General features: G+C 43.4%; 2 protein-coding genes across 4 annotated transcripts in view; one reads left to right on the top strand and one right to left on the bottom strand.

Moving 5' to 3' along the window:
* Window positions 1-4,604: 4,604 nt before the first annotated feature.
* TRIM4 (tripartite motif containing 4) lies at window positions 4,605-24,979 on the bottom strand. Of its 2 annotated transcripts, XM_057747923.1 has the most exons (7): window positions 24,237-24,979; window positions 21,861-21,935; window positions 17,817-17,912; window positions 16,892-17,122; window positions 15,858-15,880; window positions 15,495-15,592; window positions 4,605-8,745 (listed from the first exon to the last, which is right to left on the bottom strand). In XM_057747923.1, the coding sequence occupies exons 1-7, from the start codon at window positions 24,627-24,629 to the stop codon at window positions 8,159-8,161; spliced, it is 1,503 nt and encodes a 500-aa protein (XP_057603906.1). In that variant the 5' UTR covers window positions 24,630-24,979; the 3' UTR covers window positions 4,605-8,158. The 2 variants fall into 2 exon arrangements, with proteins under 2 accessions (XP_057603906.1, XP_057603905.1); XM_057747922.1 differs by lacking the exon at window positions 21,861-21,935 and having other exon boundaries at window positions 4,606-8,745.
* Window positions 24,879-26,663, top strand: part of AZGP1 (alpha-2-glycoprotein 1, zinc-binding) — a 33,292-nt gene continuing 31,507 nt past the window's right edge. Inside the window, exon 1 of one of the 2 annotated variants that reach the window (XM_057747924.1) lies at window positions 24,879-25,062. In XM_057747924.1, the coding sequence (XP_057603907.1) occupies window positions 24,970-25,062 (93 nt within the window). In that variant the 5' untranslated portion in view covers window positions 24,879-24,969. The remainder of the gene's footprint in view (window positions 25,063-26,663) is intronic. The other variant, XM_057747928.1, reaches the window with a different exon arrangement.

A 26,663-nucleotide genomic window follows, 5' to 3' on the forward strand; every position in this document is an offset into this window, starting at 1 on the left:
TAAGATATTGAAGATTATTAAAATCTAATCTTTCTTCACTGTGTTTAAAGAACTCTTGTTTAAAAGCAGGGCAAAAATGATGATTTTTGCCCCAATTGGGTAAGAAGTCTAGTCTCTAAATAAGTATACGAAAGCCCAGTAGCTTTTCTATGGACAAGTAATAACCACATTAACTCTACAGCAGAAAAATATTCCAATAATGCAGCTACACATTTAAAATATTGAGTAAGGAACTGTAAGAAGTGCACAAGTGTGATACAAAAATATTCTAAAGTGGCAAAATATAGAGTCAAGTCCTGACAAAGGCAAGGGATGCTACTCAGGTGAGATGATTCAAGCTCAGTCCAGAGACAGGTGTTTATAGTTAGCCACAGAAATAGGTGTTTATAGTTAGTCACGGGGAGAAGGGCGGAAATGATGCCCCAGTAAGACGAGAAAGTAAGTGCGATACACACAGGTATGAGGACAAAGGGGCGTTCTAAGAACTGGAGATAGATTTCTCTCAAGGTTTTGATAGTAATGAAGAATTTCAAAGGGCCACTCACCCAGCAGGGCACCTGGTCCAGATCGGTTCACTTGAACATTCCATTAAACCTTCAGGAAACAGGTAACTTTCATTCAATTTAAATGGTACCATTATTTTTTTAAAGAGCAAAACTTCATGAACTTTATGGTTTGCTTTTGTTTGTTATAATTCAGCATAAAATTCTTGCCAATATTTGGACTATTATGAACTCAGTTCAGCCTGACTCGAATGTTCTTTCAAGTTCTTTTGTTAGAAAACATTTAAAATTTTCAGCCCCAATTGGCTGTGATGTGCTGTTTCTTTAATGTACTTGATCAATCTTTTCTAAGATTTTATCTAAAATGTATTACCATTTTATAAATCAGATTGGCCTTTTTGATGATCAATTTATGAAATTATATCGAGAAATTCATCTTGAGAAAAAATTCAAAATACAGAAATTTCTCTAAACCATATAATTTGAAGAGAATGACAGCTTTTTAAGACAAAAGGTCGTGATCAACATGAAAACTAGCAGAAGTGTGTAATGGAAAGATTACCGGCTTTGGAATCAAACGTGAGTAGGACCTAGACTACAGTAAGGAAAGTGAGGTGCAGGAGGTACAAACATTAAGGAGGCACTCGGGGTCATGCAGGGGCAGGTTGGTACCTGAAAGAGAATCCTGCTTGAATTTTGCCCCCTCTGGTGTCCCATTTGCCTCACGCTAGTCCACTGCTGCTCAAGAGTCTAGATCTAGTCCTGCTCGACCTACCTCCAAGATCTCAGGTGAGTTATTTCAGCTCTTAAGCCTCAATTATTTTCTTATGCAAAGTGGTTGCTTCTATCTACCTACCTCTCAAGATTCTGTGAAAATTGAGGGGGAGATATTATACCAAGTCATTTGCCTGGAGCACCACAGGTGTACAATAAAATTGATCTCTTTAGCCTCCCTACTCTACCGCCAAAAAGGTGCTGCTGGAGAAGTAGGTAGAATGTAGACAATAGCAGAGCCATTTGCGTGTCTGTGAGCTTGGACACAGTCTAGAACAGTGGTTCTCAAAATGTAGTACGTATACCAACAGCATCAGCATCACTGAGGAACGCACAGAACTCTCGGTTCTGAGTTTCCCAATCAGAAATGCAGGCCAGGGCCCAGCAAACTGCTTTAACTAACCCTTCATATACTTCTACTGCAGGCTAACTTCTGAGAATCACTGTTGTGGAAGAACATGAGAATAACTGTGGCAGTGAATCAAGGAAGTAGTATGAAAGGATTTAAATAATGGAAACAATAATGCCTGTGATTGAATGGGTGAGAGATGAGAGCGAGTCAAGACAGAAGACAGGGAGACTCATTAGGGAGTTATTCTGTTCAAATACAAGTTATTCAAATCGGAACAACAATAGTGAAAGTGACAATGAACAGGACATAGGTTTGCCGTGATGAGAATAGCAGAAATGATGTACACTTGAAGCTTCTTCGGTGAGAGTTCATGCCTTGGTCCTCTCTATCTCTGCAACACTTGGGATATTATCTAGGTCACTGCCGGTTATCAACAGATGCTTTTGAGTAAATGAATCCAGCATATGTCCTACTCTGACCATATTTCAGAGATATAGTTGGGTATAATTTTTGTTTATAGGAAAAAATTTTTCCTGTGCTTACGAACAAAAGAGATATTAGGGCTTCTCGGTCTTTGACAAACCACAAAAACTAGACAGCATTAACTTGGAATTTCTCTCTCTGGTGTTCCTTTATTTGGTGTCAAATTATAGAAAACTGAACACATGTGAGTGTTTGGGGAGCTCATGAAAATCACTGAGCCCAAGGTAATGGCTCCTTACTTTCCTCACCACTTGTGAAGGAATGTATGAAGTGTCCAGACGATCAATACCCACACAGTGATCAAGATCATTGCCTCCCAAAGGCTGTGACCTTCTTGGCCTGTGAAGATCCTCTGGGGATGGTCCTGGCCTGCACAGCCCTTTGTCTGTCCTCACAGCTGTGGTTCTGGGCGTCTTTGTGAAGTACAGGGACACCCCCATAGTCAAAGCTAATAACTGGGCTCTCAGCTATATCCTGCTCACCTCCCTCATCCTGTGCTTCCTCTGCTCCTTACTCTTCATTGGCCATCCCAACACTGCCACCTGCATCCTCCAACAGATGACATTTGCAGTCGTGTTCACTGTGGCTGTTTCCACCATTTTGGCTAAAACCATCACTGTAGTCCTGGCTTTCAAGGTCACAACCCCAGGCAGAAAGACGAGGCAGTGGTTGCTTTCAGGGGCACCCAATTCCATCATTCCCCTCTGCTCATTGATTCAAGTGACTCTCTGTGCTGTCTGGTTGGGAATCTCTCCCCCTTTCATTGACGTGGATACACATTCGGAGCCTACCCTCCTAACCATTGTGTGCAACAAGGGCTCCGTCGTGATGTTCTACCTTTCCTTAGGGTACTTGGGCTCCTTGGCCCTCTCGAAGCTTCACCTTGGTCCTCCTGGCCAGGAGCCTGCCTGACATTCAATGAAGCCAAGTTCTTGACATTCAGCATGCTGGTGTTCTGTAGTGTGTGGATCGCCTTCCTCCCCGCGTATAACAGCACCAAGGGGAAGGTCATGGTGGCCGTGGAGATCTTTTCCATCTTGGCTTCCAGTGCTGGGTTACTGGGATGTAGGAATACTTAAATGGTAGTTTTGATGAATTGCTGGAGGTTGAGTGTGGGCTAGCTTAAAAGTAAGCAGCTTTGGGGAGCTGCAGTATTGTGGGAGCTGCATATTTTCTTGGGTTTTACCTCCAGGAACCCCACCAAATTCTCAGAGTGAAAAGTTGAGAAATATTGCCTCATGGCTCTGGCAAGGGCAGGAGGAATAGAAATCACTGGGAAAATGTGGCCAGTGTTTTCCATAGCAGAAGCCTGGTCTCCCGGGGAAAATACTTTTTTTAAAAAATATTGATTGATTGATTTAGCTGCGCTGGGTCTTGGTTGTGGCACGCAGGATCTTCGTTGCTGTGTGAGGGATCTTTAGTTGCAGCATGCAGGATCTTTTAGTTGTGAGCCATGCACCTCAGATTGGGACTTGAACCCAGTCTTTTAACTGAGATCACACACCTGGTCTCAGGACTTAATGAAGCTCAGGTTCTTGATGTCTGTCACAGAAAGAATTCAGTGAGAGACAAAGTGATAGGTAAGAAGTAGATTTATTTAGAGAGAAACACACTTCACAGAGTGTGGGCCATCTCAGAAGGTGAGAGCAGCCCCAGGGTATGGAGTTTGTCAGTTTTTATAGGGGTGGGTAATTTTATAGGCTAATGAGTGAGAGTATTCCAGCTATTTGGGGGAAGGGGTGGGGATTTCCAGGAATTGGGCCACTGCCCACTTTTTGACCCATGGTTGGCCTTGGAAGTGTCATGGTGCCTGTGGGTGTGTCACTGAGCTTATGTGTTACAATGGGGGTATCCTGAGGCTCAAGGTCCACTGGAAGTCGACTCATCTGCCATCCTAAACCTATTTGGTTCTAATCAGTTTGTCTTGTCCTCAGGCTATGTCATTCTTTTAAAGGTTGTGTCCTGGTGTCCTGCCCCCTTCCCCCCTGTTTCAGTTGTGGCATGTGTGATCTAGTTCCCTGACCAGGTATCAAACCCATGCACCCTGCATTGGGAGCACAGAGTCTCAGCCACTGGACCACCAGGAAAGCCCCAATCCAGGGGGAAAGACTTTAGCAGAATCTTATCCAGGGCCACACAGTGTGAGTGACTTACAGCACCAATGCATGTACCCACCACTCTGGGGGCCAGGGGGTGCAAGCTACATTGAAATCTGAGATGGTCAAGATCGCCTCAAAAAAGTGCAGGTTAAACAGTGGCTGCGAAACTATCTTCTGGGGAGTCTTCATTTCTGCTCCCAGAGCTAAAGTTTCTGTGGTGGAGAACTATGTTCAGTATCCTATGATAAACCATAATGGAAAAGAATATCTTATAAAAAGAGAATGTGTGTGTAAATATATATATACACACACACACACACATATGTATATATATGTATACATATATACATGAATCACTTTGCTGTACAGCAGTAATTAACATGTTGTAAATCAACTATACTTCAATAAAAAATTTTCTGTGGGGAAAAAAACATAAGAAATGCTGAATAAATATCCCTCGTAAAGAGTCATATAACACACTAACAGAGTAAAGACTCAGAGAAACTAAGTAAAATAGAGAACTGATTAGGACGTGTTTATTCTCAATCCTGTTTGTACATCAGAAGAGTTTATTTGTAACCAATACAACACCTGGGTCCCATCCCATACCTGAGGAGATGAGAGACAGTCCAATATCAAGACCCCAAAAAGAGGCCAAAAATTGTTAATCAGATGGGTAGAAGAGGAAAATTTTTTTCTCAGTAAAAGATGCAAGTTTTTTGCAGTATTAAGTAGTGATGGAAACCAGAATGTGTCACCCAAAATATGCCTCTTTGACATAAAAATTATTTTGGGCTGAAGGCAATTAAGAAGTAGCAAACCCAGAAATTCTAAAGGCAGGATATAAATTCTCCTCTTACTGGAGACAGACTCGGCGCAGAGACAGCAGCAGAAGAATCTGTAAACCAACACTGCTCCATTCATTTCCGCATATATATTTAGCTTCCCAGTCCGCCACCCTTGGAAGCCTAAAACTGCTTTCCTTTGTCCTATCGTTTCTCCATAATTTTATTGTTCTTTGTTGATGATACTATGAAAGCCAGAATTCTAAGCCACTGCTTTGAGTTAGTCTTCATTTTACATTTCTCCTGCATGATGTGCTGCATTTGTTAACAAACTTCTTGTTAATCTGTCTTTTTGTCAGAGTCCCAGATGAAAACCTCAGATAAATAGAGGTAAAGTTTCACCTCCCTTATAGTAGTATGAAGGGAGGCTTATAAAGGCCTTTTCTTTGAGAAAAGAGGAAAAGGTTTGGAATCACTGCCATCAGAAGATGTAAAAAGGAATTCAAGGGATGAAAAGATCAAGCTTGTTTACCCAACAGCTTAAAGAGCCTACGTGAAGTCAGAGAGCAAATCTCTGTAGCTGAACCAACCAAGCTGGTTTAACAGCCCAGAAAGAAGAGTGCAGGAAAGGTACTGATGAGCTTCCCAAGGACTGGAAATTAACAATGTAGGTATTGTCGATGAAAAATTAACTAGTCGATCTAAGAAAGAAATGGAAAATTTTATTCGAGCCAAATTTAAGGATTATAACCCAGGAAGAGCATCTGAGAAAGCTCTGAGAACCTTTCCACCCGTCAGAAGTCAAGGCACAGTTATACAAGTTTTTTGAGACAGGAGGCTATACATTAAATGACATATTATTGACAGTTTATATCAGATCTAAGCGCCATGTGACCCCTTACCAAGAAGGACTGTTATAAGGAGTCATCTTGTTGGTGCTAGAAAAATGTTGCTCTTTACGGCTGAGCAGGTATTTCTGCTGACGGGGGAGGGCTGGTCGATGCATAATGCAGACACACAATGCACAGTGCAGGGAGGGAGACCAATGTGCAGAGAAAATTTTTTAGGTTTCAATTTTTCTTGTCTTGCCATAAAATATAAATTTTATTTCACAGTACTGAAGGAAGTCCTGGTGGGCAAGTGTGTTAAATTCCTAAATTCACAAACTGGGTGGCTTAAAATAGCAGAAATTTATTGTCTCACAGTTCTGGCGGCTAGAAGTCTGAAATCAAGGTGTTGGCAGGGCCATGCTCCCTCAGAAGCTTCTAGGGGAGGATTCATCTTTGCCTTTCCAGCGTCTAGCAGCCCCAGGCATTCATTGGCTTGTGACAACATAACTCCAGCCTCTCCCATAGCCATCTTCCCTCTGTGTCCTCACATGGCATTTCTGCGTGTATGTGTAAGTTTATGTGTACAAAATTCTAAGGATACCAATGACCCTGGATTAGGACCCACCCTAATGGCCTCAGATAAGGTCATATTCACAGCTAGGACTTCAACATATCTTTTTCTTTGGAGGACAGAATTCAACTCATAACAACAAGTATCTTGGAGAGTTAAGGAGAACTCAGCAGAAATCACTGAGTGAGGGGGATTGCTCAGGCTGAAAAGGAAGACAAGCCAGGATGGGCTGGGACACAGGAAGGGGAGGAGAGACTAGTGAGGGTGCTGGAAGTTTTGTAGAAAGCCTTGTTAAATTACTGCCAGAAAGTCTACTGAAAGTCTGGGAGGAGACACATTAGAATGTTAGTTAGTGGTAGGATTATCATTAAAAAAAGTGTAATTTTTTCTTTACACTTTTTAAATGTTCCAAAGTTTCTACAATAAGTACATGATTTTATAACCAGAGAGAAACAATCATTATTTTTCAAATAACTATCCAGTAACAGTCACAATCCTCTGAGTGCACCCAATCTGGAGCAGGAGGGTAAAGAGAGGAGAACACACATACAAGGTAAAAACATGTAACAAAATAAAAACCTGAAACGAAGGTGATGGTGACCACAGTCAGCGTTCAATAAATGCTCACGGGTGGACGCAGAGCAGAAAAGAGCAGAGGCTTCCTCTCAGAGCTAGATGCAATCCCAACATGCCCATCTGACGGCTTGGCAGGCCTGAGCAAAGTCCTCTAAAGGTTCGTTTTCTCTTTTGTAAAGACAGGACTTTAATTTCCACCTCTGTTGCAAGAGTCACATGGGAGCATTATGTGAAGAGGCTAGCACAGTGTAAATACTTAACGAGTGGTTCCCAACATTTTCAGGACTACGCTAATAATCTTACGCACACAATATATGAATCTGACAAATGGAGAGATGATACACTTGAGGGCAGAGCCACGGTCGGGGGAAGAGTAACAGCATGGGCAGAGCAGGGGAAGACCGCCTCAACTTTCCAATCCAGGAAAGTGAGAAATGGCAGCACTTACTGGATAGAAGAGGAATTACATAACTAAATACAAAGAGAGTCTATACATCTGTCAAATTTCAGGAAAAAAATGAGACAGGCCTATATATACTGTGGGATGTCCACACTATGTGCCTATAGCACCCGGTTAGGATCCTTCAGCCTGCAAGTGACCAAAATGCAACTCAAACTGCCTTATACAATAAGGGAGCAATAATCTCATATAACAAGAAATTCGGTATTAGGGAAATTCCAACCATTTTATTTGATGCCAACAAAGACCACATTTCTCCTTTTTCCACAGTTACTGTGCTCCTCTTAGTTTCAATATAGCTGCTAACATCAGAAGAGGGGCTGTGTCTTCCCAGACATCTCTTTCTAAAAGCTACAAAACCTTCCCCAGAAGCACCTTGGAGAATTTCCCACCCTACCTCACTGGCCAGAATTCCCTCTCATGGGTCTGCCTCTCCCTGAAGCATGTGGAGGGCACATCGCAAACAGTTCAATTAGGAAGAACCAGAGGAAAAGGAGAACAAGTGGGCCCAGTGGCTACTGGAAAGGTACCCAGAAGGGTCTTCCATATGTGTCTACGCATGGGATGTCCAGGGGGCTGAATAAAACGTGAAGTTGCAATCTGAATGGACGGAACTGATGGACCACCCAGGATGGCTAGGTATGAAGTCAAAGGTGAGGGCCAAGGGATGTACGTCCCTGGGCTGGGGTACAAGGCAAAGATTCTTGGGCAGGAGAAGAACAGCCTCATTTCCCACCAGTCACTGGTGGGATGACTAAAGATGCTAATGGACTCAACCAAAAAAAAGGCCGGAGCCGTGGGACAGAAGAAAAGGAAAAAGTATACAGGTGCTCTCCGTCCACAGCACTGTAGAATGAGATTTCCCTAGCCCTGTGATCTAGGAAAACTCCCACCCGGTGAAGAGCTGGCTCTAGCTTGGTAAGACTCACAGAGAAGCCTGTCAGGGGCTGATAGCCAGCAGAACTCCAACAAAGGGCCCAGATTCCCACGCGAGGGGACATTGTTGAACCACCAGTAATCCCCATGATGTCCTCCCGACACACCCCCACAGCAACCTCCAGGCTACCCTGGTGCTCAACTTCCCAGTAATGTTTCCCTGAAGTGAAAACGTTTTTTCCCAAAACACAGGGTAAGTGCTGAAATCTCTCCACAAAGTCTGTGGTCCTCTGAGGATTCCTCCACCCAGTAAAGTAGCTCCATGCTGTAGAAAACAGTGGCCAAGAACTGTCTGATGCTGCGTTTTTCACATATCTCCCTTCCTGGGAGAAGACAAGTTTGGGATAAGCGGTGTCCTCAGCTAGGTTTACAGCCACTGCAGAGAAAATGAGAGCTGACATCAATAATGCAAGGGCTTACCACCAACCCTCCTCCAGAAATGCCCACCTGTTCCTGCTTCATTGCCATCCTTCTCCTCCTACCAAGCCCTGTCAGAGATGAGACTCCTCACTGTCCCTTCACTGATCCTCAGCTGGGCCGAACAGGCCACAGTATGCACCAGCAACCTGGAATCTTCACCTCCCTTCTGCTCTAAAAGACTACGACCTAGAGAATGGGGAGCCCATTATCTCGTGGCCCCAAGTCTTCACCATCAGCATAAAATCTGGAGAAACAGTAACAAATACTGGCTTGTAGAATCGGGACCAGACCCAAGGCTCTTAACCGGCTGGTTCTTTGTACAGAACACACAGATATCACCATTAACAAGGTCTCTCTTTACCGTTTCCAGCTGTTTGCTGGGCATCTCCACAAACCCCCAGCAGATACCTCAAAACCAAATTCAGAGCATCCCAAGCCCCCTTCCATTCTCTTGAGGCTAATCCTCCCTCACATGCAGACTTCTTGTTTTCTATGTTCTCTAGGGTCTAAGAACATTACCTCCACCCAAACACTCACACTTGGAAATCTTAAGGTTATTTGATTCTTCTTTCCCTCTGACCCTCGGTGGCTAATTAATCACCAAGTCCTAACAATTCTACCTCTGAAACATCACTAAGGCTCTTTTCTTCCTCTCCTTTCCCATCACCATTGTCTTCATTCAGACCTTCAGCATCTTTCATTGTAATTGTGTCTATAACTTCCTCCCTGGCCTGCCTCCAAATTCTCTTCCCTCCCAGACTCTCCATGTCTCTTTAGTTTACTGAGAGTTGTTTGTGTTTTTTGTTTGGTTTTGTTTGTTATTTATTTATTTACTGGCTGTGTTGGGTGTTAGCTGCTGCACTCAGGCTTTCTCTAGTTGCGGTGAATGGGGGCTACCCTTTGTTTCAGTGTGCGGGCTTCGCATTGTGGTGGCTTCTCTTCCTGCAGAGCACGGGCTCTAGGTTTGTGGGCTTCAGCAGTTGCAGCATGTGGGCTCAGTAGTTGTGACTCACAGGCTTAGTTCTTCTGTGGCATGTGGGATCTTCCTGGACCAGGGATCAAACCTGTGTCCCCTGCACTGGCAGGCAGATTCCTAACCACTATGCCACCAGGGAAGTCCTGTTGTTTTTTTTTAATCAGAAATGAATGTTAGCGCTTGGGAGCAACTAATCCCGTGTGCCACAACTACTGAGCCCATGTGCTGCAGCTACTGAAGCCCATGTGCCTAGAGCCCATGCTCCGAAACTAGAGAAGCCACCACAATGAGAAGCCCTCAAACCACAACAAAGAGTAGCCCCCGCTCACCACAACTAGAGAAAGCCTGCACACAGTAATGAAGACCCAAAGCAGCCAAAAAAAAAAATCAGAGAAAAAATACAAATAGCCAGCAAATATACTAAAAATGTATAACTTCAATAGAAATAAGGAAAATAAATGTAAAAAGAAAAAAAATGAATGTTAGATTTTGACAAGGGCTTTTTCTACATCTACTAGGTGATCAAATAGTTCTCCTTTTTTATTTGCTAACGTGGTGAATTATATTGATTTTCAAGTGTTAAACCAAACCTGCTTTTCTAAGATAAATCCCATTTGGTTGCAATGTATTATACATTGTTGAATTCAATTTGCTAAAATTTTCTTCAGAATTTTTCTATGTTCATGAGGGACATTGATCTATAGTTCTCTTCTCTTGTAACGTCTTTGACTGACTTTAGTATCATGGTAATGTAGGTCTCATAGAACAAATTGGGAAGAGTCTCTTCAATTTTTTGTTAAGAGTTTATGTAGAATAGATATTTCTTAAATGTTTGGTGAAGTCACCAGTGAAGCCATTTTGAAAGGTTTCTAACTATAACACGAACTTCTTTAATAGACATAAGATTATTCCAGTTATCTATTTCTTCTTGAGTCAGCTTTGGTCATTTGAGTCTTTTAAGGACTTTGTCCATTTCATCTATGTCAGATTTATCAGCATAAAATTGTTCACAATATTCCCTTATTATCCTTTTAATGTCTATAGAATTCATAGCGATGATTCCTCTCTCATTCTTGATAGTAGTAATGTGTGTCTTCTCTTTTTTATTCTGGTCATTCTGCTTAAAGTACTGTATACCAATAAAATTGATATTCTCAAAGAAACAGCTTTTGGTTCCACTGATTTTTCTGTTGTTTTTCTGTATTCTATTGCAATGATTTCTGCTCTCATTTTTATTATTTCCATTCTTCTGTTTTAGGGGGCTTTATTTGCTCTTCTTTTTCTAGGGTCTTAAGGTAGAAACTGATGTCACTGATTTAAGAACTTTCTTCTTCTATAATATAGGTGATTAGTGCTATACATTTCTCCGTAAGTATTGCTTTAGCTGTATCCCACAAATTCTGAAATATTGTTTTCCTTTTCATTCAGTTCAAAGTATCAATACATTCCATTTCCCTTGTGATTTCACCTTTAATTAAGAAGTGTGTCATTTAGTTTCCTAACATTTGGGGATTTTCCAAGGATATTTTTTTACTGATTTTTTTTTAATTGATTGATTGATTGGCTGCACTGGGTCTTCATTGTGCACTCGGGCTTTCTCTAGTTGTGGCAAGTGGGGGCTACTCTTCATTGCGGTGCACAGGCTTCTCATTGTAGTGGCTTCTCTTATTGCCGAGCACAGGTTCTAGGTGCACTGGCTTCAGCAGTTGTGGCAGGCAGGCTCAACAGTTGTGGCTCACAGGCTCTACAGCACAGACTCAGCAGTTGTGGGGCACAGGCTTAGTTGCTTCATGGCATGTGGAATCTTCCCGGACCAGGGCTCAAACCCGTGTCCTCTCCATTGGCAAGAGGATTCTTAACCACTGCACCACCAGGGAAGTCCCTTTTTACTCATTTCTAACTCAAATGCATTGGGGTCAGATAACATACTTTGTATGGCTTGAATCCTTTTGAATACTGAGAAATGTCTTATGGCCTACCTAGTTCTACCTTGGAAAATGTTCCATGTACACTCAAAAATGTGTATTCTGCTTTTGTTTGGGGCAGTATTCTACAAATAACAGGGTGGTCAAGCTGGTTGACAGTGCTACTCAACTTGACTGACAGTGTTAGTCAGTCTACTATATCTTTACTGATTTTCTGCCTACTTCTTCTAAAAATTATTTTTAAAAGGTATTGAAAATTCCAGCTATAACTGTGGATTTCTCTGTTCCTCCCTGAAACTCTGTTAGTTTTTGCTTTATATATTCTGAAGCTCTATTATTAGGTGTATAAATGTTTAGCGCTGTTATGTCCTAATAAATTGACACCTTAATCACTAGGACTTGACTTTATCTCTGGTAATATTCTTTGCTCTGAAATCTACTTGATATTAATACAACCATTCCAGATTTCTTTTGACTAATGTTAGCACAGTATAGCTTTTTCCATTGTTTTACTTTTAACATATATGGGTCTTTAATGTGCATTTCTTGCCGCATATAACTGGGTCTTGCTTTTTTTTATCCAATCCAACCAATCTCTCCCTTTTGATTAGGACCATTTATACTTAGTATGATTATTAATATGATTAGGTTTGTGTCTATCATCTTTTTTCTATTTGTCCTATTCTTTTTTCCTCTTTTTTGCCTTCTTTCTGATTAACCAACTATTTTTATGAATCCACTTCATCTCCTTTGCTGACTTATTAGTTATAACTTTTATTTTAGTGGCTACCGTAAGGTTTATAATATACACCTTTAACTTAACAGCCTACCTTCAAAAGACATCATACCACTTCACACATAAGAATGTATAACAGAATACTTCCGTTTCTCCCCTCCCAACAATTCATGCTATTATTGTTGTGCACTTTACTTGTAAATACATTATAAAGTCCACAATATGTTATTTTCTGTCTGTCTGTTTAAACAGTCAATTACTGTATTTGTCAGGGTTCTTCAGAGAAATAGAACCAATAGGATATATGTGTATAGAGAGAGAGAGTTTATGAGGAATTGTTTCATGTGATTATGGTGACTGGCAAGTCCAGATCAACTGTGTGTGACAGAAGACCCAGGGAAAACCGATGTTCCAGTTCAAAGGCCACCAGGCAGGAAGAACCGCAGCCGCAGGTGGAGTCTGAAGGCACTCTGCTGTAGAGTTCCCTCCTGTTCAGGGTGAAGCGTCAGCCTTTTGTTCTAGTCAGACCTTCAACTGGTTAGCTTAGGCCCCCCAGCATTATGAAGGGCAATCTGCTTTACTCATGTTTCCTGATTCAGATGCTAATCTCATCCCAAGACACCCTTACTGTCACAGCAACACCCAAAATAATGTTTGACCAAGTACCTGAGCACCTTGTGCCCCAGTCAAATTAACACATAAATTAACCATCCCTATTACCTTTTAATGAGATTTAAATGACAAAAAACACGTATTTCTTTATGTTGCTACTGTTTCGTAAGATCTTTTATTCCTTTGTGTAGATCTGACTACCACCTGGCATCAGTTTCCCTCTGATTGAAGGACTTCCTCTAACATTTCTTGCAGTGTTGGTCTAATAAACTCTTTCTGGTTTGGATATCTGCAAACATCTGTTTCACCTTTGTTTTGAAGGCTATTTTTGCCAGGAATAAAAGTTTAGGTTAACAGTTATTTTCTTTCAGTCCTTTAAAGATTTTGCTCACTTGCATTGCTTTCAATGAGTAATGTGATGTCATCTTCATCTTTGTTCCACTGTTTATAAGTAACGTGTCCTTTTCTACTTGTTGTGTTTAAAATCTTCCCCTTACCACTGGTTTTGATGTGGTTTTCCTCATCTTTCTCGTGCTCAGGGTTTGTTGAGTTTCTTGGATCTGTGTACCTATAGTTTTCATCAACTTTGGAACGTTTTGGTCATTATTTCTTCAAATGTTTTTTTCTGTCTCATCCCCATCCCACTCCTCTCCCTGAGGGGTCCCAATGACCAGACGTAAGGCTGCATGAAACTGACCCACCGCTCACTGATGCTATTTTCATTTTTTAAGTTTTTTTCTCTATGTGTTTCATTCTGCATAGTTTCCACTGCTCTATCTTTTCAAGCTCACTAAGCTTTTCTTCTGCAATGTCCAGTCACTTGTTAACAAACAACCAGCTTGTTCTTCATCTCAGTTACCAAAGTGTTCATCTCTAGAAGTCTGATCTGGGATTTTTTTTATATCTTCCATGTCCCGATATGCCTCTTTACAAAATAGTTACAATGACTGTATTAATGTTCTCCTATGCTTATTCCAACATCCAGGCCAATCCTGGGTCAGTGTCGATGGATTACTCTCATCATGGTCATGTTTTCCTACCTTTTTGCCTGCCTCGTGATCTCTGACTGGATGCCAGACATTGTGATTTTACATTGTTGGGTACTCATTTTTTTAAATTCCTATCCATCTTCTTGCGCTTTGTCCCAGGATGCAGGTACTTGGAGATAATTTCATCCTTTTGGTTCTTGCTTTCATTATTTGTAAAGTGGGTCCAAAGCAGTGCTCAGTGTAAGGTTAATTATTCCCCGCTAAGGAGGCAAGACTGTCCTGAGCACTCTACCCAGTGCCCCACGAATTAAGTTTTCCAGAGGCTGGTGGGAACAGTGTTCTTTCCACTCACTTGGGAAATTTCCTTCCTCAAACTCAGTCAGCTCTTCACAAGCAGGTACCGATCAGCATTCTGCTGAATGCTCACAGGGTGTCTCTGTAGATCATCTGGGTTCTCTCTGTCCAGCTCCCTCCTCTTCAGTACTCTGTCCAGTGCTCTGTAAACTCTCACCTCTTTGTTCTCCCCGGACTCTCAGCTCCACTCCTCAACTCAGGGAGTCCACCCGTCTCCACCTCTGTTACCCTCCCTGAGGAGGCCTGGAAACTCTCAAGGCTGCAGGCTGGGGCCACCAAAGAGTGCACCTCATTTCTCCCACATTTCCCATGGATCACTGTCCTTCACTGCCTCATGTCCAGTGTTTTCAAAACTGTTGTTTTATGTATTGTCTGCTTGGGGGTTTTTTTGGTCAACTAAGTTTCAGGGGCAAATCAAGTCCCTGCTACTTAATTTTAGCTGGAAGTGGACATCCACAACATGGTTCTTAATTAGGGATGTGCACTTGAGAACTAAGTGCATAGCTTTACATCATGTACATGCCTTGATACTTCCCTGGAGATCTAATAAGTTTATCTTCAGTCTTTTCTACACTCATCTTCTCAAACTCAGTTCTTGCCTTTTCCCATATGCACCTTATGGCTGAGTCACATCAGATACACTCCCCTCCATTTTCTCCACACCTTAGCTCATGCTGCTGCCTCTGCTAGGAAGAGGATTCCCTCATTTTCCACTTGGCAAACTGCTACTCATCCTTCAAATTCCTGAACTGTCACCTCTGCTGTGAAGACTTTCCCAGTTTACCCCCAACAGAGGTCTTCCTCTGTACTTCTGTAGTATTTTATTCACACCACTGATAAACGCTGGATCCCACTGTATTACAGTAAAGTGATATGTGTCTGTCTCCCCAATTTGCTTACAAATTCTTAGTAAAAATAGGCCTTTTTCTTTTTGTATCACTAGTACCTTATAACACTGTGTTAAACAGATGTTTCTTTGAATGAAGCATACATCCATTTATTCCTAAGTAGTTATTACCATTTTCCTGACCCTCCTGTCAGCTGCATGTTCTGTTTTCTCTTTCCTTTCTCTCATTCATTCTCTGAGCTCCGACTCCCAGAAATTCTGCTCACCTTGGCATCGCTTCAGCATTTCCTTCATCATTGGTAGCCGGCACACAGTCTTCACCTGTAGCACTTCAAAGGAATACTTCACATCCTGGTTCTCACACCTAAGAAAAGTACAGAAGGCTGATCTTCTTAGGAGACAACTAAGACAGCCAAGACTCCCAACTCCCACCTGAAGGTTCCAGGCCCAAAGCTCAGACTACTTCTCTCCCACTCCTCCTGGCAAAAGTGAACAGTAGAATTCCTCCCCCAGAGCCCCTCACATCAATGCCTAGATTAATCCATGCGGCCCAAGCCTCGTTTCCCCTCTGTTTGACCTGTAGCTTTACCATTCTACTCAAGCCCTCATAAGGAGGCAAGAGTTCGTACCTGGTCAACACATCTTTTGGATTCTGCGAAGAGAAGAAAGAAATAAGTTATGTACCTTCCTCTTCAGATCTGTTAGTCAACTTTGTGAGCAGGTATTTTTCTGTCAGTTGCATTTATTAACATCACATATGCTCTCATGCTGCCAAACCCAATGGATTAACACAACACAGTCTTTTTCTCATGTGACCCCTCTCACTATTTAACAATGTTGACCAGTCCTTTCTTGAAGCCCCCCTCTTCCTCCTTTGGCACTATGACATTAGCTCTTTCCTGGCTTTTTGCCTACTTCTCCATCTACACTCTTTCACTCACAGACAAATGTTAGTGAGGATGTGGTGGAAATATAAAATGGAAAAAAGCAGTTTGAAAAAGGCAGTTTCTTAAAAAGTTAACTATAAATATACTACATAGCCCAGCAATTCTGCTCCTACTACTTACCCAAGAGAAATGAAAACATATGTCCACACAAAGAATGGCAGACAAATGTTAAAGCAGCATCCTTCATAATAACCAGAAGGTGGAAACAACCCTATGTCCATCAACTGGTGAACAGATACACAAAATGTGGTATATTTTACAGTGGAATACTATTCAGGAATAAAAAAAGGGATGCAAATACAATACTAATATATATGCTACAACATGAATGAACCTCAAAAACGTTATGATAAATGGAAGAATCCATTTACAGAAGAAATGTTATTTCAAAGATTCTGCTGTAGTATATGTCTGGATATGTAGTTGGAACTTCACTACTCAAGCAAGTTGTAAAAGTTCTAGACAATTCTTGGAATCTAAGTATGTCATATTACCTAAGCTCATCAGGCCTACATTTCACATTAATTTCCTTTGAAAGGTAAATCTTTGACTCTTTAATTGTATAATAACACAATAGCAACAGAGAGAGAACATGTCTTCTACTAAACCCACTCACCAGGAAGGACATTCAGCTCTAAAGGCAAGAGGGAGTTCAGTTAGCGATGTTGACTAACAACTCTGTAAAGACAGACCATGCCCTTTCCTGCAGGTCTCACCTGGAGCAGCTCCAGGGTGGGGCTCTGGCTCTTCTCTCCCACCTCTAAGATAAGCTTCTTCATGGAAGTGATCATCTGATTGAGCCTTAATGTGTTCTCATTCTGTTTCTTCTTTGTCTCTACTTCTTCTTGGCTCAGTCTCTCAAGAAACAGTTGTTCTTCTTCAGCCAGGAAGATGTGCAGCTTTGCAAACTCTGCACTGGCTCTCATTCGCTTATTCCTCATCTTCTCCTACAGTCACAGGAGACTGGTTCAGTCCTTATTCTACCTGGTCCTTCCTCCTAAATTCCTTGTACATGACTCCCCAACAATCCATGATTCTTCCATCCAAATCACCTCCTCCAGAAAGCTCCTGCCCACCCCCTACAAATTTTCCCTACTCCTTTCTTTACACCTACTTGATATCTTTGTACTAGTTTTTATAGTATTAATCTATTCTTTGTAACATCTGAGTCTCTACTATAATAGCAATGCCTTGTTTGTATACTTTTTAAACTGAAATGCACTTTCACATCTATTATTCAATTTAGCCATCAGAACACCTACCGTTCAGTTATGTTAAATCTAGATGTACGTACATGCACCCTCATCATGCCTCCCACCTAGACTAGCATCTCCGGAAGCAAAGTCCATTTGCTTTCCACAGTGCCACAGACCCAAATCAACTCCAACCTAGGAAGCCAACCTAGGGAGAGAGTGGGAAAGAAAGGGGCACTATCCTTGAGATATGAGGATGAAGTGTGTGGAACTCATGTTGCCCAAAGCCACAGGTCAGGAGAGGTAGATCCTTCCTTTTCTGTCACCTTATCTGCAAGGGGCCTGACAGCTGATGAGATCCTACACTCTCTTCACAGCGAAAGCCCTTCAGCAGCCTCAGACCGAAAGGATTCAAGGGCAAGAAATACACAACCACTTCCGCTGTTACCTTCCACTCTGCAGCATTCTTCACTTCCATGTCCTGTAAATGCAGGGCTTTCTTCATCTTGGCTGTCAGACTACGCTGAGCCTTCAGAAGTTTTCCCTGTCAGCAGAAACGCACATAAGTAAGAAATCATCTCTCCCAGCATCTTCCTTGTTCAAGAGCTAAAAGTCACCTAATTCAAACAGGGGATGAGATTGAGAAAATGCTGAAGATGACTACAGATGCCTAAGAATTATTCTGATCTCGAATCATCATAACACAATATAGAGTTTGCCCATTAAGTAAAAAAGATTAAAACTTGTTAAAACATTAATAAATGACTAGTCCTGGCAAGGAAGAAGGTCTCTGGCACCATAATAGTAGGAGAGTAAAAAGGTCCCATCTTTTTGAAGGACAATTGGCAGGATTTAACAAAATTTAAAATATGCATAATCCTACTTCTAATAATATCCAACAAAACATTAGCAAAAACAACCCACATATATATAGGAACGTTCACTGCAGCGTTATTCACTATCCATCAATGTGGAACTATTAAATGATGGTATACTGACACTACATCAATTTCAGGTAGCTCTCCATATAATTCTGTTTGAAAAGAACAAATATACATGTGCCTGTGCAAGTGTGTGTGTTTGTATTTGAATAGCAGGAAAATCTGGAATGATATATACCTAAGTATTATTAACACTGTTTATCTCTGGGGAATAGGAATGGCTTGGAAGTTGGAGGGGGAGGGCTAGAAATTTTATAAATCTGTTTTGTTCAAATTTCTACACGAAACATATTCTTTTTATAAGAAACCCAAATAAGCTATTTAAAAAGTAAGTGAATCCATGAGAAGCAGCAAAGTAGGCTGCAGAGGGGAAGCACCTAACAGCAGAATATCAGGCATGACCTTAGAGACAGAGGCAGACAGGCTAGAAACACGCACAAATCACTGTCAAATCTGATGTACCTGTGAAGCCCATAATGCGATAAACAGCTCCTCTGAATGTGACCAAGATTTTTTTTGTTTTCACTTTTGTTTGCTAATAAACATAAACATACTTGAAATAGAACTTTTCGGTTTTTAAAAGCCCTTAACAGTTTCAGTACGTATGAATTTTGGGGTTCCATTATCTAAGCTTTTTTGTATCCGCCACAGTTGGGCTCTTAAAGCAGTCCCCTGAGTAAACTTGGGAACCTTCTGGGAAGATTAAGAAGCTTCTTCCCTGCAATAACAGAACGGCGGCAACACAAGCTTTTCAAAGCAGGGCAGACATACCAAAGTTTAAAAAATCACTTTCTCTTCACTTAACATCAGACAGCTGTGTGTATACAGAACTATAATAAAAGCGCAGACATTTATAGAATGAAAACCTTTACTGACTTATGATCATGTAGTTCAAACGACATGAAACTTCAAATCAGATCCGAGTTTCAGTCTAGACCTTTACAAACTAGCTATGGATCTGTGGTCAAGTGAGCCTCACACATTTCCTGGGCAGCAGCTTCCTCACCAGAAGATGAGGACAACTAGGCTAGACGGGCTCTTCTTAAACACCACCCCAGCACTCAGGTCCTGTGAATTCCAGTCACTGTAACCTCTGCATCCAATCCAAGCAGGGAGGTCTGCCTTCAAAACACATGTCAAACCTGCCTATTTGCCGCCCCCAGCCAGCTCCTAGTTCAAAGCACCTCTTGTCCAGACAATTACAATAACATGACTGGGCTCCCTACTTCCCAGCTTGTTCTTCTCTTATCCAGTGCCCACAGAGCAGCCAGAATACTCTTCTAAAGACCAGCAGATCATGTCAATCCCCTGCTTAAGATTCTCCATTGGCTTTCCCCATCACCAAGAAAATTCGAACCTGATGCTCCAGGTGCATAGATATTTCAGTTCCATAGATATGTCCTGCTCTTCCCAGCCTCAGGGTCTTTGAATTTGCTGTCCACTGCCAGGGATGCTCTTCCCACAGTTCCTCAGACGGCTGATTCCTCACCCATCGAGTCTCTACTGAAATGTCATCTCCTCAGAGAAGGCTACCCTGTCCCTTTATTAAAGCCCTTGTCACTTCTCTGGCATGCCACTTTACTTCTTTCACAGCAATTATCACCATCTGTGGTTATTTCATTTCCTAGTCTATGGTTTGCCTCCCATCCGCGCCCCAGCCAGACTCTAAGTTCCATGGTCTTTTCACCACTGTACTCCCAGTGCTGGGTCTGGTACTGCAGTACAGCGCCTGACACAAAACAGGTGGTTCAAGATATACTGAATACTTGTTAAGTGAGTTAATAGCAATGAAGGGATTAGCTCCCAGAGTCAGCAGATTAAATATTGGCTTGAAGGAAAGAAGAGCTGTGCTTGGAAGCCTTTTCCAGGCAAACAATTTGCTCCCTGAAGTTCACGACGCTATTCCTTTCTCTGTTCTCTTTTTCTCCCCAATCACCACTTACTCTATTAAAGACAACTTCTGCTCTGAAAGATTTTGAGATTTCACTCTGTGAAGGTACTAGTAGGTCCATGGTCCTCTATCTGTACATTAGAATCACCTAGTGAACTTTTAAACAACGCTGATGCCAAGGGCCCCACCAACTGAATCAAATACCCACGGGGGCTGGGGGGAAGTATTTCTTAAAAGTGCTTCCAGGTGGTCCTAATGTATATCCTGAACCACTGGTGCAGCCCAAGAGAGCAAACAGAGTGGGCAAGGAATTCATCAAAGCAGGTTTCCTGCTCTGATGCAGTGCTCAGGGGCTCAAATCCTAAGAGGAAGCATCTAGCACACTGTCTGCAGGGCCCAGGTGTGGGCATAGGATGGTGGCTATTTTCCACAGACTTGCGGAACTCCAAACTTTTAAGACGCAGTGCACCCACCTGAGTGTACTGGGAATGGGATGGTGGAAAAAGAATTGCTCCACCCAAGAGCAGCTTAATGTTTTTCCAGCTAACTTGGGGTAGGGGTGGAGATGGATAAACTGAGCAGTGACAAAGCAGAGGACAGTGCAGAAAAGGACAGACAGTGGACAATTGTGCCTAATGACCTGACTCCTAAGCACCTGGCCAGTCAACCTCATGACATTCAACCTTCCCCAGAGTTACCCTTACCCACTCACTCCCTACCTGTTGGCCCATTTTGGTTTAATCCTGAAATCCCACCTCTTCCAAGAAGTCTCCTCAGCTAGATTAGCAGAGTGAAAAGTGATATGGACTAGGAATTAGAGGACTTCCGGTCCAAGCTTAGCCACTCCCTAGCTTCTGTGACCTTGGGCAAGTGGTCTCACAACTAGGCCTCAGCTGCCTCATCTACAAAATGGGGATAACAGAATCCATCTAACGGGGCTGCTATGGAAATTAAAGACTTACCATATGAAAATGCTTAGGACTGTCAGTGATGCATGAGTAATCAACACCTGATAGTTATTGCCAAAGATTGACGCTTCAAGGGCTGTTTTCTCCTTTCATACCTATCGACTTACACTTGCCTCAGCCCGCCCCTATAATTTTTTTTTTTTTTTTTTTTTTTGCCATGCAGTGCCGCACGCGGAATCTTAGTTCCCAGACCAGGGATGGAACCCGCACCCCCTGCAGTGGAAGTGTGGAGTCTCAACCAATGGACCACCAAGGAAGTCCCATGTATTTTCTCTTCCATTTCTCTGATGGGTCCTTTCAATCTCTTTTGCTGGCTCTTTTGCTGGGTGTTTCCCAAGCTTCTCTTCATGCCCTCTTCTTTTTACCCTTCATGTGGTCCCTCCAGGAAAATCTCATCTGGTTACTTCTTCCATGACTTCAAAGATAGGCTGATGATTCTTATCTAAAATACTATGTTTCTAGCTTCCTATGCCCCATCTCCTGTCCCTCCTCCTTGGACTTCCTGTCACATTACTTTACTCTCAACATGTCCCAAATGAGCACCAGATATCTGGACTGCCATCCTGGACCCCTCACTTTCCCCGACCCATCAGTTTCAATCAGTTACAACGTCATTCAACTCCAGCTCATAATTAACCCACACCCTCCTCTTCTCCATCACCCCTACCCTGCACTGATTCAGCCCTTACTACCTCCTGCTTGAAATGGTATAACAGCAGCTTAATTGGTCTTCTCCATTCACCCCCATGGATGCCACAATGAACTTTCTAAAACATGATCATGGCATCCACTGCCTTAAAACCCGTCAGTGATCCTCATTCCCTGGAAGAGAAAGCTCGCTCTTCTCAGTATGGTAAACAGGATCCTCCATGATGTGGACCCAGCCTCAGTCTTCAGCCTCAACTCCCACCATCCTCCCACTCCGTGCTACCCTCCTGAAGCACAGAGCGACCTCTGGTCTTCTTATTTATCACATGCTCTTCCATGTTGCCACGCTATTGAATATGCCGTTCCCTTGGCCTGAATATCCTCTCCCCTACCTTGCTGTACTCATCCATCAAGAGTGGACTCATGTCTCACTCCCCTGTGAAGGCAATCCTCCCTCCTATGTGATCACTCTAACCTCAGACCTTCTGTATGTTGGCACAAACTTTGATAACTCTCACACACACTGAAATTACTGGTCTACATGCTTATGCCTCATACCATGTCTTTCTTATCCATTTACATCCAGATTCTAGAACAATGCCTAGCATACAGGAAGCACCACTAAAGGTTACTGAATAAAAAAATGACTGTGCACTTCCTAGTCTAACTTTGCATCCGTTTCCTGTTTGTAGTCAGCTGATAAAACTGTACAGCATCTCACAGTTTACAATACAGTTTAACTTGTATCATTAAATGCATGTTTTCAACAAGTACTTACTAGATACCAATTCAGATGGAGACCACCGGAGTGACACCGTCAGTAATGGAAGGGGGTGGGGCTACTCTGGAAAGGATGATCAAAGAAGGTCTTCAAGCTACAATCTAAAAGGATCTAAAGGATGGAAGGTATGGGTAGAGAGAGAGAGAGAACAGGCTTGAAACAAAAGCAAGAGGCCAGTGTGGCTGGAGTAGAGTATAATAAACCAATTTATTCGACTGAAGCTTCTTAACTCATAAGATAAGGTAGAAGAGATAATCTCCAAATTCAAACATTAAGTGATTTTCCCAACTGATAAAGGAAGTGAGTAACAAAATCCAGACTCATCCCTACAAATCAGGTTTTTCCCAAATCATTAGTGGTCTATGACATCTGTAGGTATAAACCCGTACTGTCCAATATAGCATCCGTTAGCCATGTGAGTTCATGAAATGTGGCTAGTCTGAATTGATGTGTGTAAATGTAAAGTACACAGATTTCAAAAACCTATCATGGAAAAAAAAAGTAAAATATCTCATTGATATTTTTTATATCAATCAATGTTGAATGAATGTTCATTGCAGCACTATTTACAATAGCCAGGACATGGAAGCAACCTAAATGCCCATCAACAGAGGAATGGATAAAGAAGATGTGGCACATATATACAATGGAATATTACTCAGCCATAAGAAGGAATGAAATTGTGCCATTTGCAGAGACGTGGATGGACCTAGAGACTGTCATACAGAGTGAAGTAAATCAGAAAGAGAAAAGCAAATATCATATATTATTGCATATATGTGGAATCTATAAAAATTGCATAGATGAACTTATTTGTAAAGCAGAAATAGAGAAACAGACATAGAGAACAAACATGGATACCGAGGGGGGAAGCGGGGATGGGATAAGCTGGGAGGTTCGGATTGACATATATACACTACTGTGTATAAAATAGCCGACTAATGAGAACCTACTGTATAGCACAGGGAACTCTACTCAATGCTCTGTGGTGACCTAAACGGGAAGGAAATCCAAAAAAGAGGGGATATGTGTATACGTATAGTTGATTCACCTTGCTATACAGCAGAAACTAACACAACATTGTAAAGCAACTATACTCCAAAATATATATATATGTATGTACATATATATGAAATGAACACTATCCGTCCCCATCCAAGTCAGAGAACAGCTGTAAGATGAACCTGAGTTCTCCATTTTCTGATATATTTTGTTTCATTTTCACAATAAAGAGGAAACAGAACGAGCTTTAAGAAAAAAAAAATCAATGTTGAATGGTATTTTGGATAACTGAGTTAAATAAATTATTAAAATTAACATCACCTGTTTCTTTTCACCACTAGAAAAAATTTTAATAACATATGGCTCATATTGCTGTTTCTATTGGACAGCGCTGGTGTATAACCTCTCAGGATAACTGTCTTAAACTAGGAGCTTCGGGAGCCAGTTCCTGGAAAGTTCTACAGGGATGACTGAGCCTTGAACCTGCCCTCCCACTCCCAGTTTTAACTCCACCCCTGAGATCCGCGAGTCGCTCAGCTTTTCTGAGCCTGGTGGGGGCAGGAGGGGGTGCATGCTTCCAATGTAAACAGTAAACGTCCCCAGGCAATACCGGCAGCCCCGTTAACGGCCGGCTCACCCGGTAGCTCTCGAAGGCCTCGTCGAGGGGGGCCATGGTGTGGGCCTGGTGCTCCTGGGACTCCCTGCACACCAAACACACGAGCCGCTGATCGTCCTCGCAGAAGAGGCGCAGCGGCTCCCGGTGGCGGCTGCACAGGCCGTGGGGCGCGGGGCCCGGATACCGGCGCCGCATCCTCTCCGTCAGCCGGGCCAGGGCCCAGTTGGGCCGCATCGCGGCGGGCGCCGACGGCTGCCGGCACTCGGGGCAGGAGACCTGGCTGCCGCCTGGCTCCCAGCTGCGGCGCAGGCAGCCGCGGCAGAAGTTGTGGCCGCACTCGATGGACACCGGGTCCTCGAAATAGTCCAGGCAGATGGAGCAGGTCAGCTCCTCCTGGAAGTCCTCGGCCTCCATGCCGCTTCTCGGCCCCGGGGCCGAAGTCGGGATCGGGTGAGAGGCCTACGGGCTGCGGGCGGTGCCCTTCGGAGCCGCGGCCGCCGCCTCCCGCGGGAGGGAAGAGTGCAGTCTCTCCCTAGGTTCAGGACCCAGCGGGGGCGCGTGACCGCCGGGCGGCCACCGTTCCCCGCGCGCGCCGTGGGGCGGACCTCGCGAACCGCCGGGCTTCCGCGCCACGACGGCGCGCGGGGCGTGACGGGACAGCGGGCCGCTACTGGACCAACAATAGAAATGCGGAAGCCTCCCGGGAAGCCTAGAGAGGCCCCGAGGAGCCCGTAGGTTTGGGCTGCGCGCCGGAATGCGACGACCGCGCAGCTGCAGTAGCCGCTGGTGGAGCGCGGACCGGGAGGCGCTAATGAACTTTGCCTGCTCTTCAGGTTTGCGAGCTGAGGTTAGTGTTCAGCGCGCCGGTCGCTCGGAAGATTTAGGGTCTGGAGTCCTAGGCGTGCTGTGGCCCAAAAGGGCGTTCCGGGAGAGCAGCAGCCTAGCGGCCTGAAGGGCCAGGAGAACGAGGGGCATCTGTGCAACCGCGCCTGGAGTGGGGCTAAGGAGGCGCCGTGCCCCGTAGGCTGGCTCTTCTTGAAGCTCTCCCTTTTCCATCAGCCTCATTCTCCAGGAAAGGAACCCGTTCTTATACTCCAACCCCGAGTCTAATTGAGTTTCTAGAAAGGCAGGATTTTTTGCTGCCCCCGTGAAGCCCACCAACTCGAAGCCCACGAATTCTCCTGGTGTTCGAGGAGTTAGGCAAACTGCAGAGCCAACTTTCTAGGAGGGGAGCAGGGAAAGGAGTGTTTAGCCCTGCGACCTAGTGGGGAGCTATCTGATCACTTTGCCACCCTGGTTTCCCTCTCTTTCTTCCCCAGCATGGGAGACACACCAGGTAGAGGAAGCCCTTTCTCAGAGCAGGGGCCTCGTTCACCTGATGCAGATAGAGGTTCTAAAAATTAAGTAAAGGGAAGGCATCTAGGGTTAGATGGGCTTCCCCAGATTTGAGACTTCCCACCAGTGTTTTAGGTGGTTCAACGTGGAGGAGGTCTGTGGGCTAAAGGGTGCTCTAAGGGTGATCTGCTGTGAGCGGCTGTCATCTGAGATGCTAGGAAGGAGCTGATCCTGTAGCTGCTGGTGCTGGAGCAGTTCCTTACTCTCCTACCTGAGAAGGTGAAGACCAGGGAGTGAGAGCAGTACCTGGAGAGTGAAGCTGAAGCTGTAGCTCTTGTGAGGACATTGTGAAAGACCTGATAGGACCGGAAGAGCGGTGGGAAGGAAATCAGGTGTTTTAAGTGGGAGTGGTTAAGATTCAGAAGCACACTTGCATTGCCTTTTGGTACCCAACTTGAAGACAGCAACCATTTTGCTATCCCAAGGAGCATTCATTGAGGCTTTCAACAAGCAACGTGCTTATCTGTTTCAGGGAATTATCTGTTTCTCTTCAATGGATTTTTGATCTCGTGTTTCTGAGGTGCTTTTTTTTATTCTTCCCACTCTATTCCTTTTCTTATGATAGAAATTTTTCATTCTTTGTGTCCCAAAATCAGATACTGCCTTTCCTGTAATATGCTACGTAAGTGGTTACTGAATGTATGATTAAATGATTTGGAAAGGGGGTTCCTGCGATCACTATTTGGAGTTTTTGATGAAAGTTCCACAGAATGTCTGTTTTTAAATGATACAACTGATAGCTGCGTTTTCTTTGTAAATTGGAATACTGTATTGAGAGGGAATGTGAGGGCATTCCCTGGCGGCCCAGTGGTTAGGACTCCGTGCTTCCACTGCAGGGAACCTGGGTTCAATCCCTGGTCCCTGGTCAAGGGAACTAAGATCCCATGTCCCGCAAGCCACATGGCACGGCCAAAAAAGGAGAGAAAGGGAGAGAGAGAAGGAATCTGAGTCTTAAATATGGACCAAGCATGAAGAGGTGTTCTTATCAGTTACTGATTTTGCCATGAGTATTTGTGGTGTGTCTATGTATCTGTATGTCTGCCTTTCTCCTTA

The sequence above is a fragment of the Hippopotamus amphibius genome, chromosome 9 (assembly GCF_030028045.1).
Source record: "Hippopotamus amphibius kiboko isolate mHipAmp2 chromosome 9, mHipAmp2.hap2, whole genome shotgun sequence".
NCBI classification, from domain to species: domain Eukaryota; kingdom Metazoa; phylum Chordata; class Mammalia; order Artiodactyla; family Hippopotamidae; genus Hippopotamus; species Hippopotamus amphibius.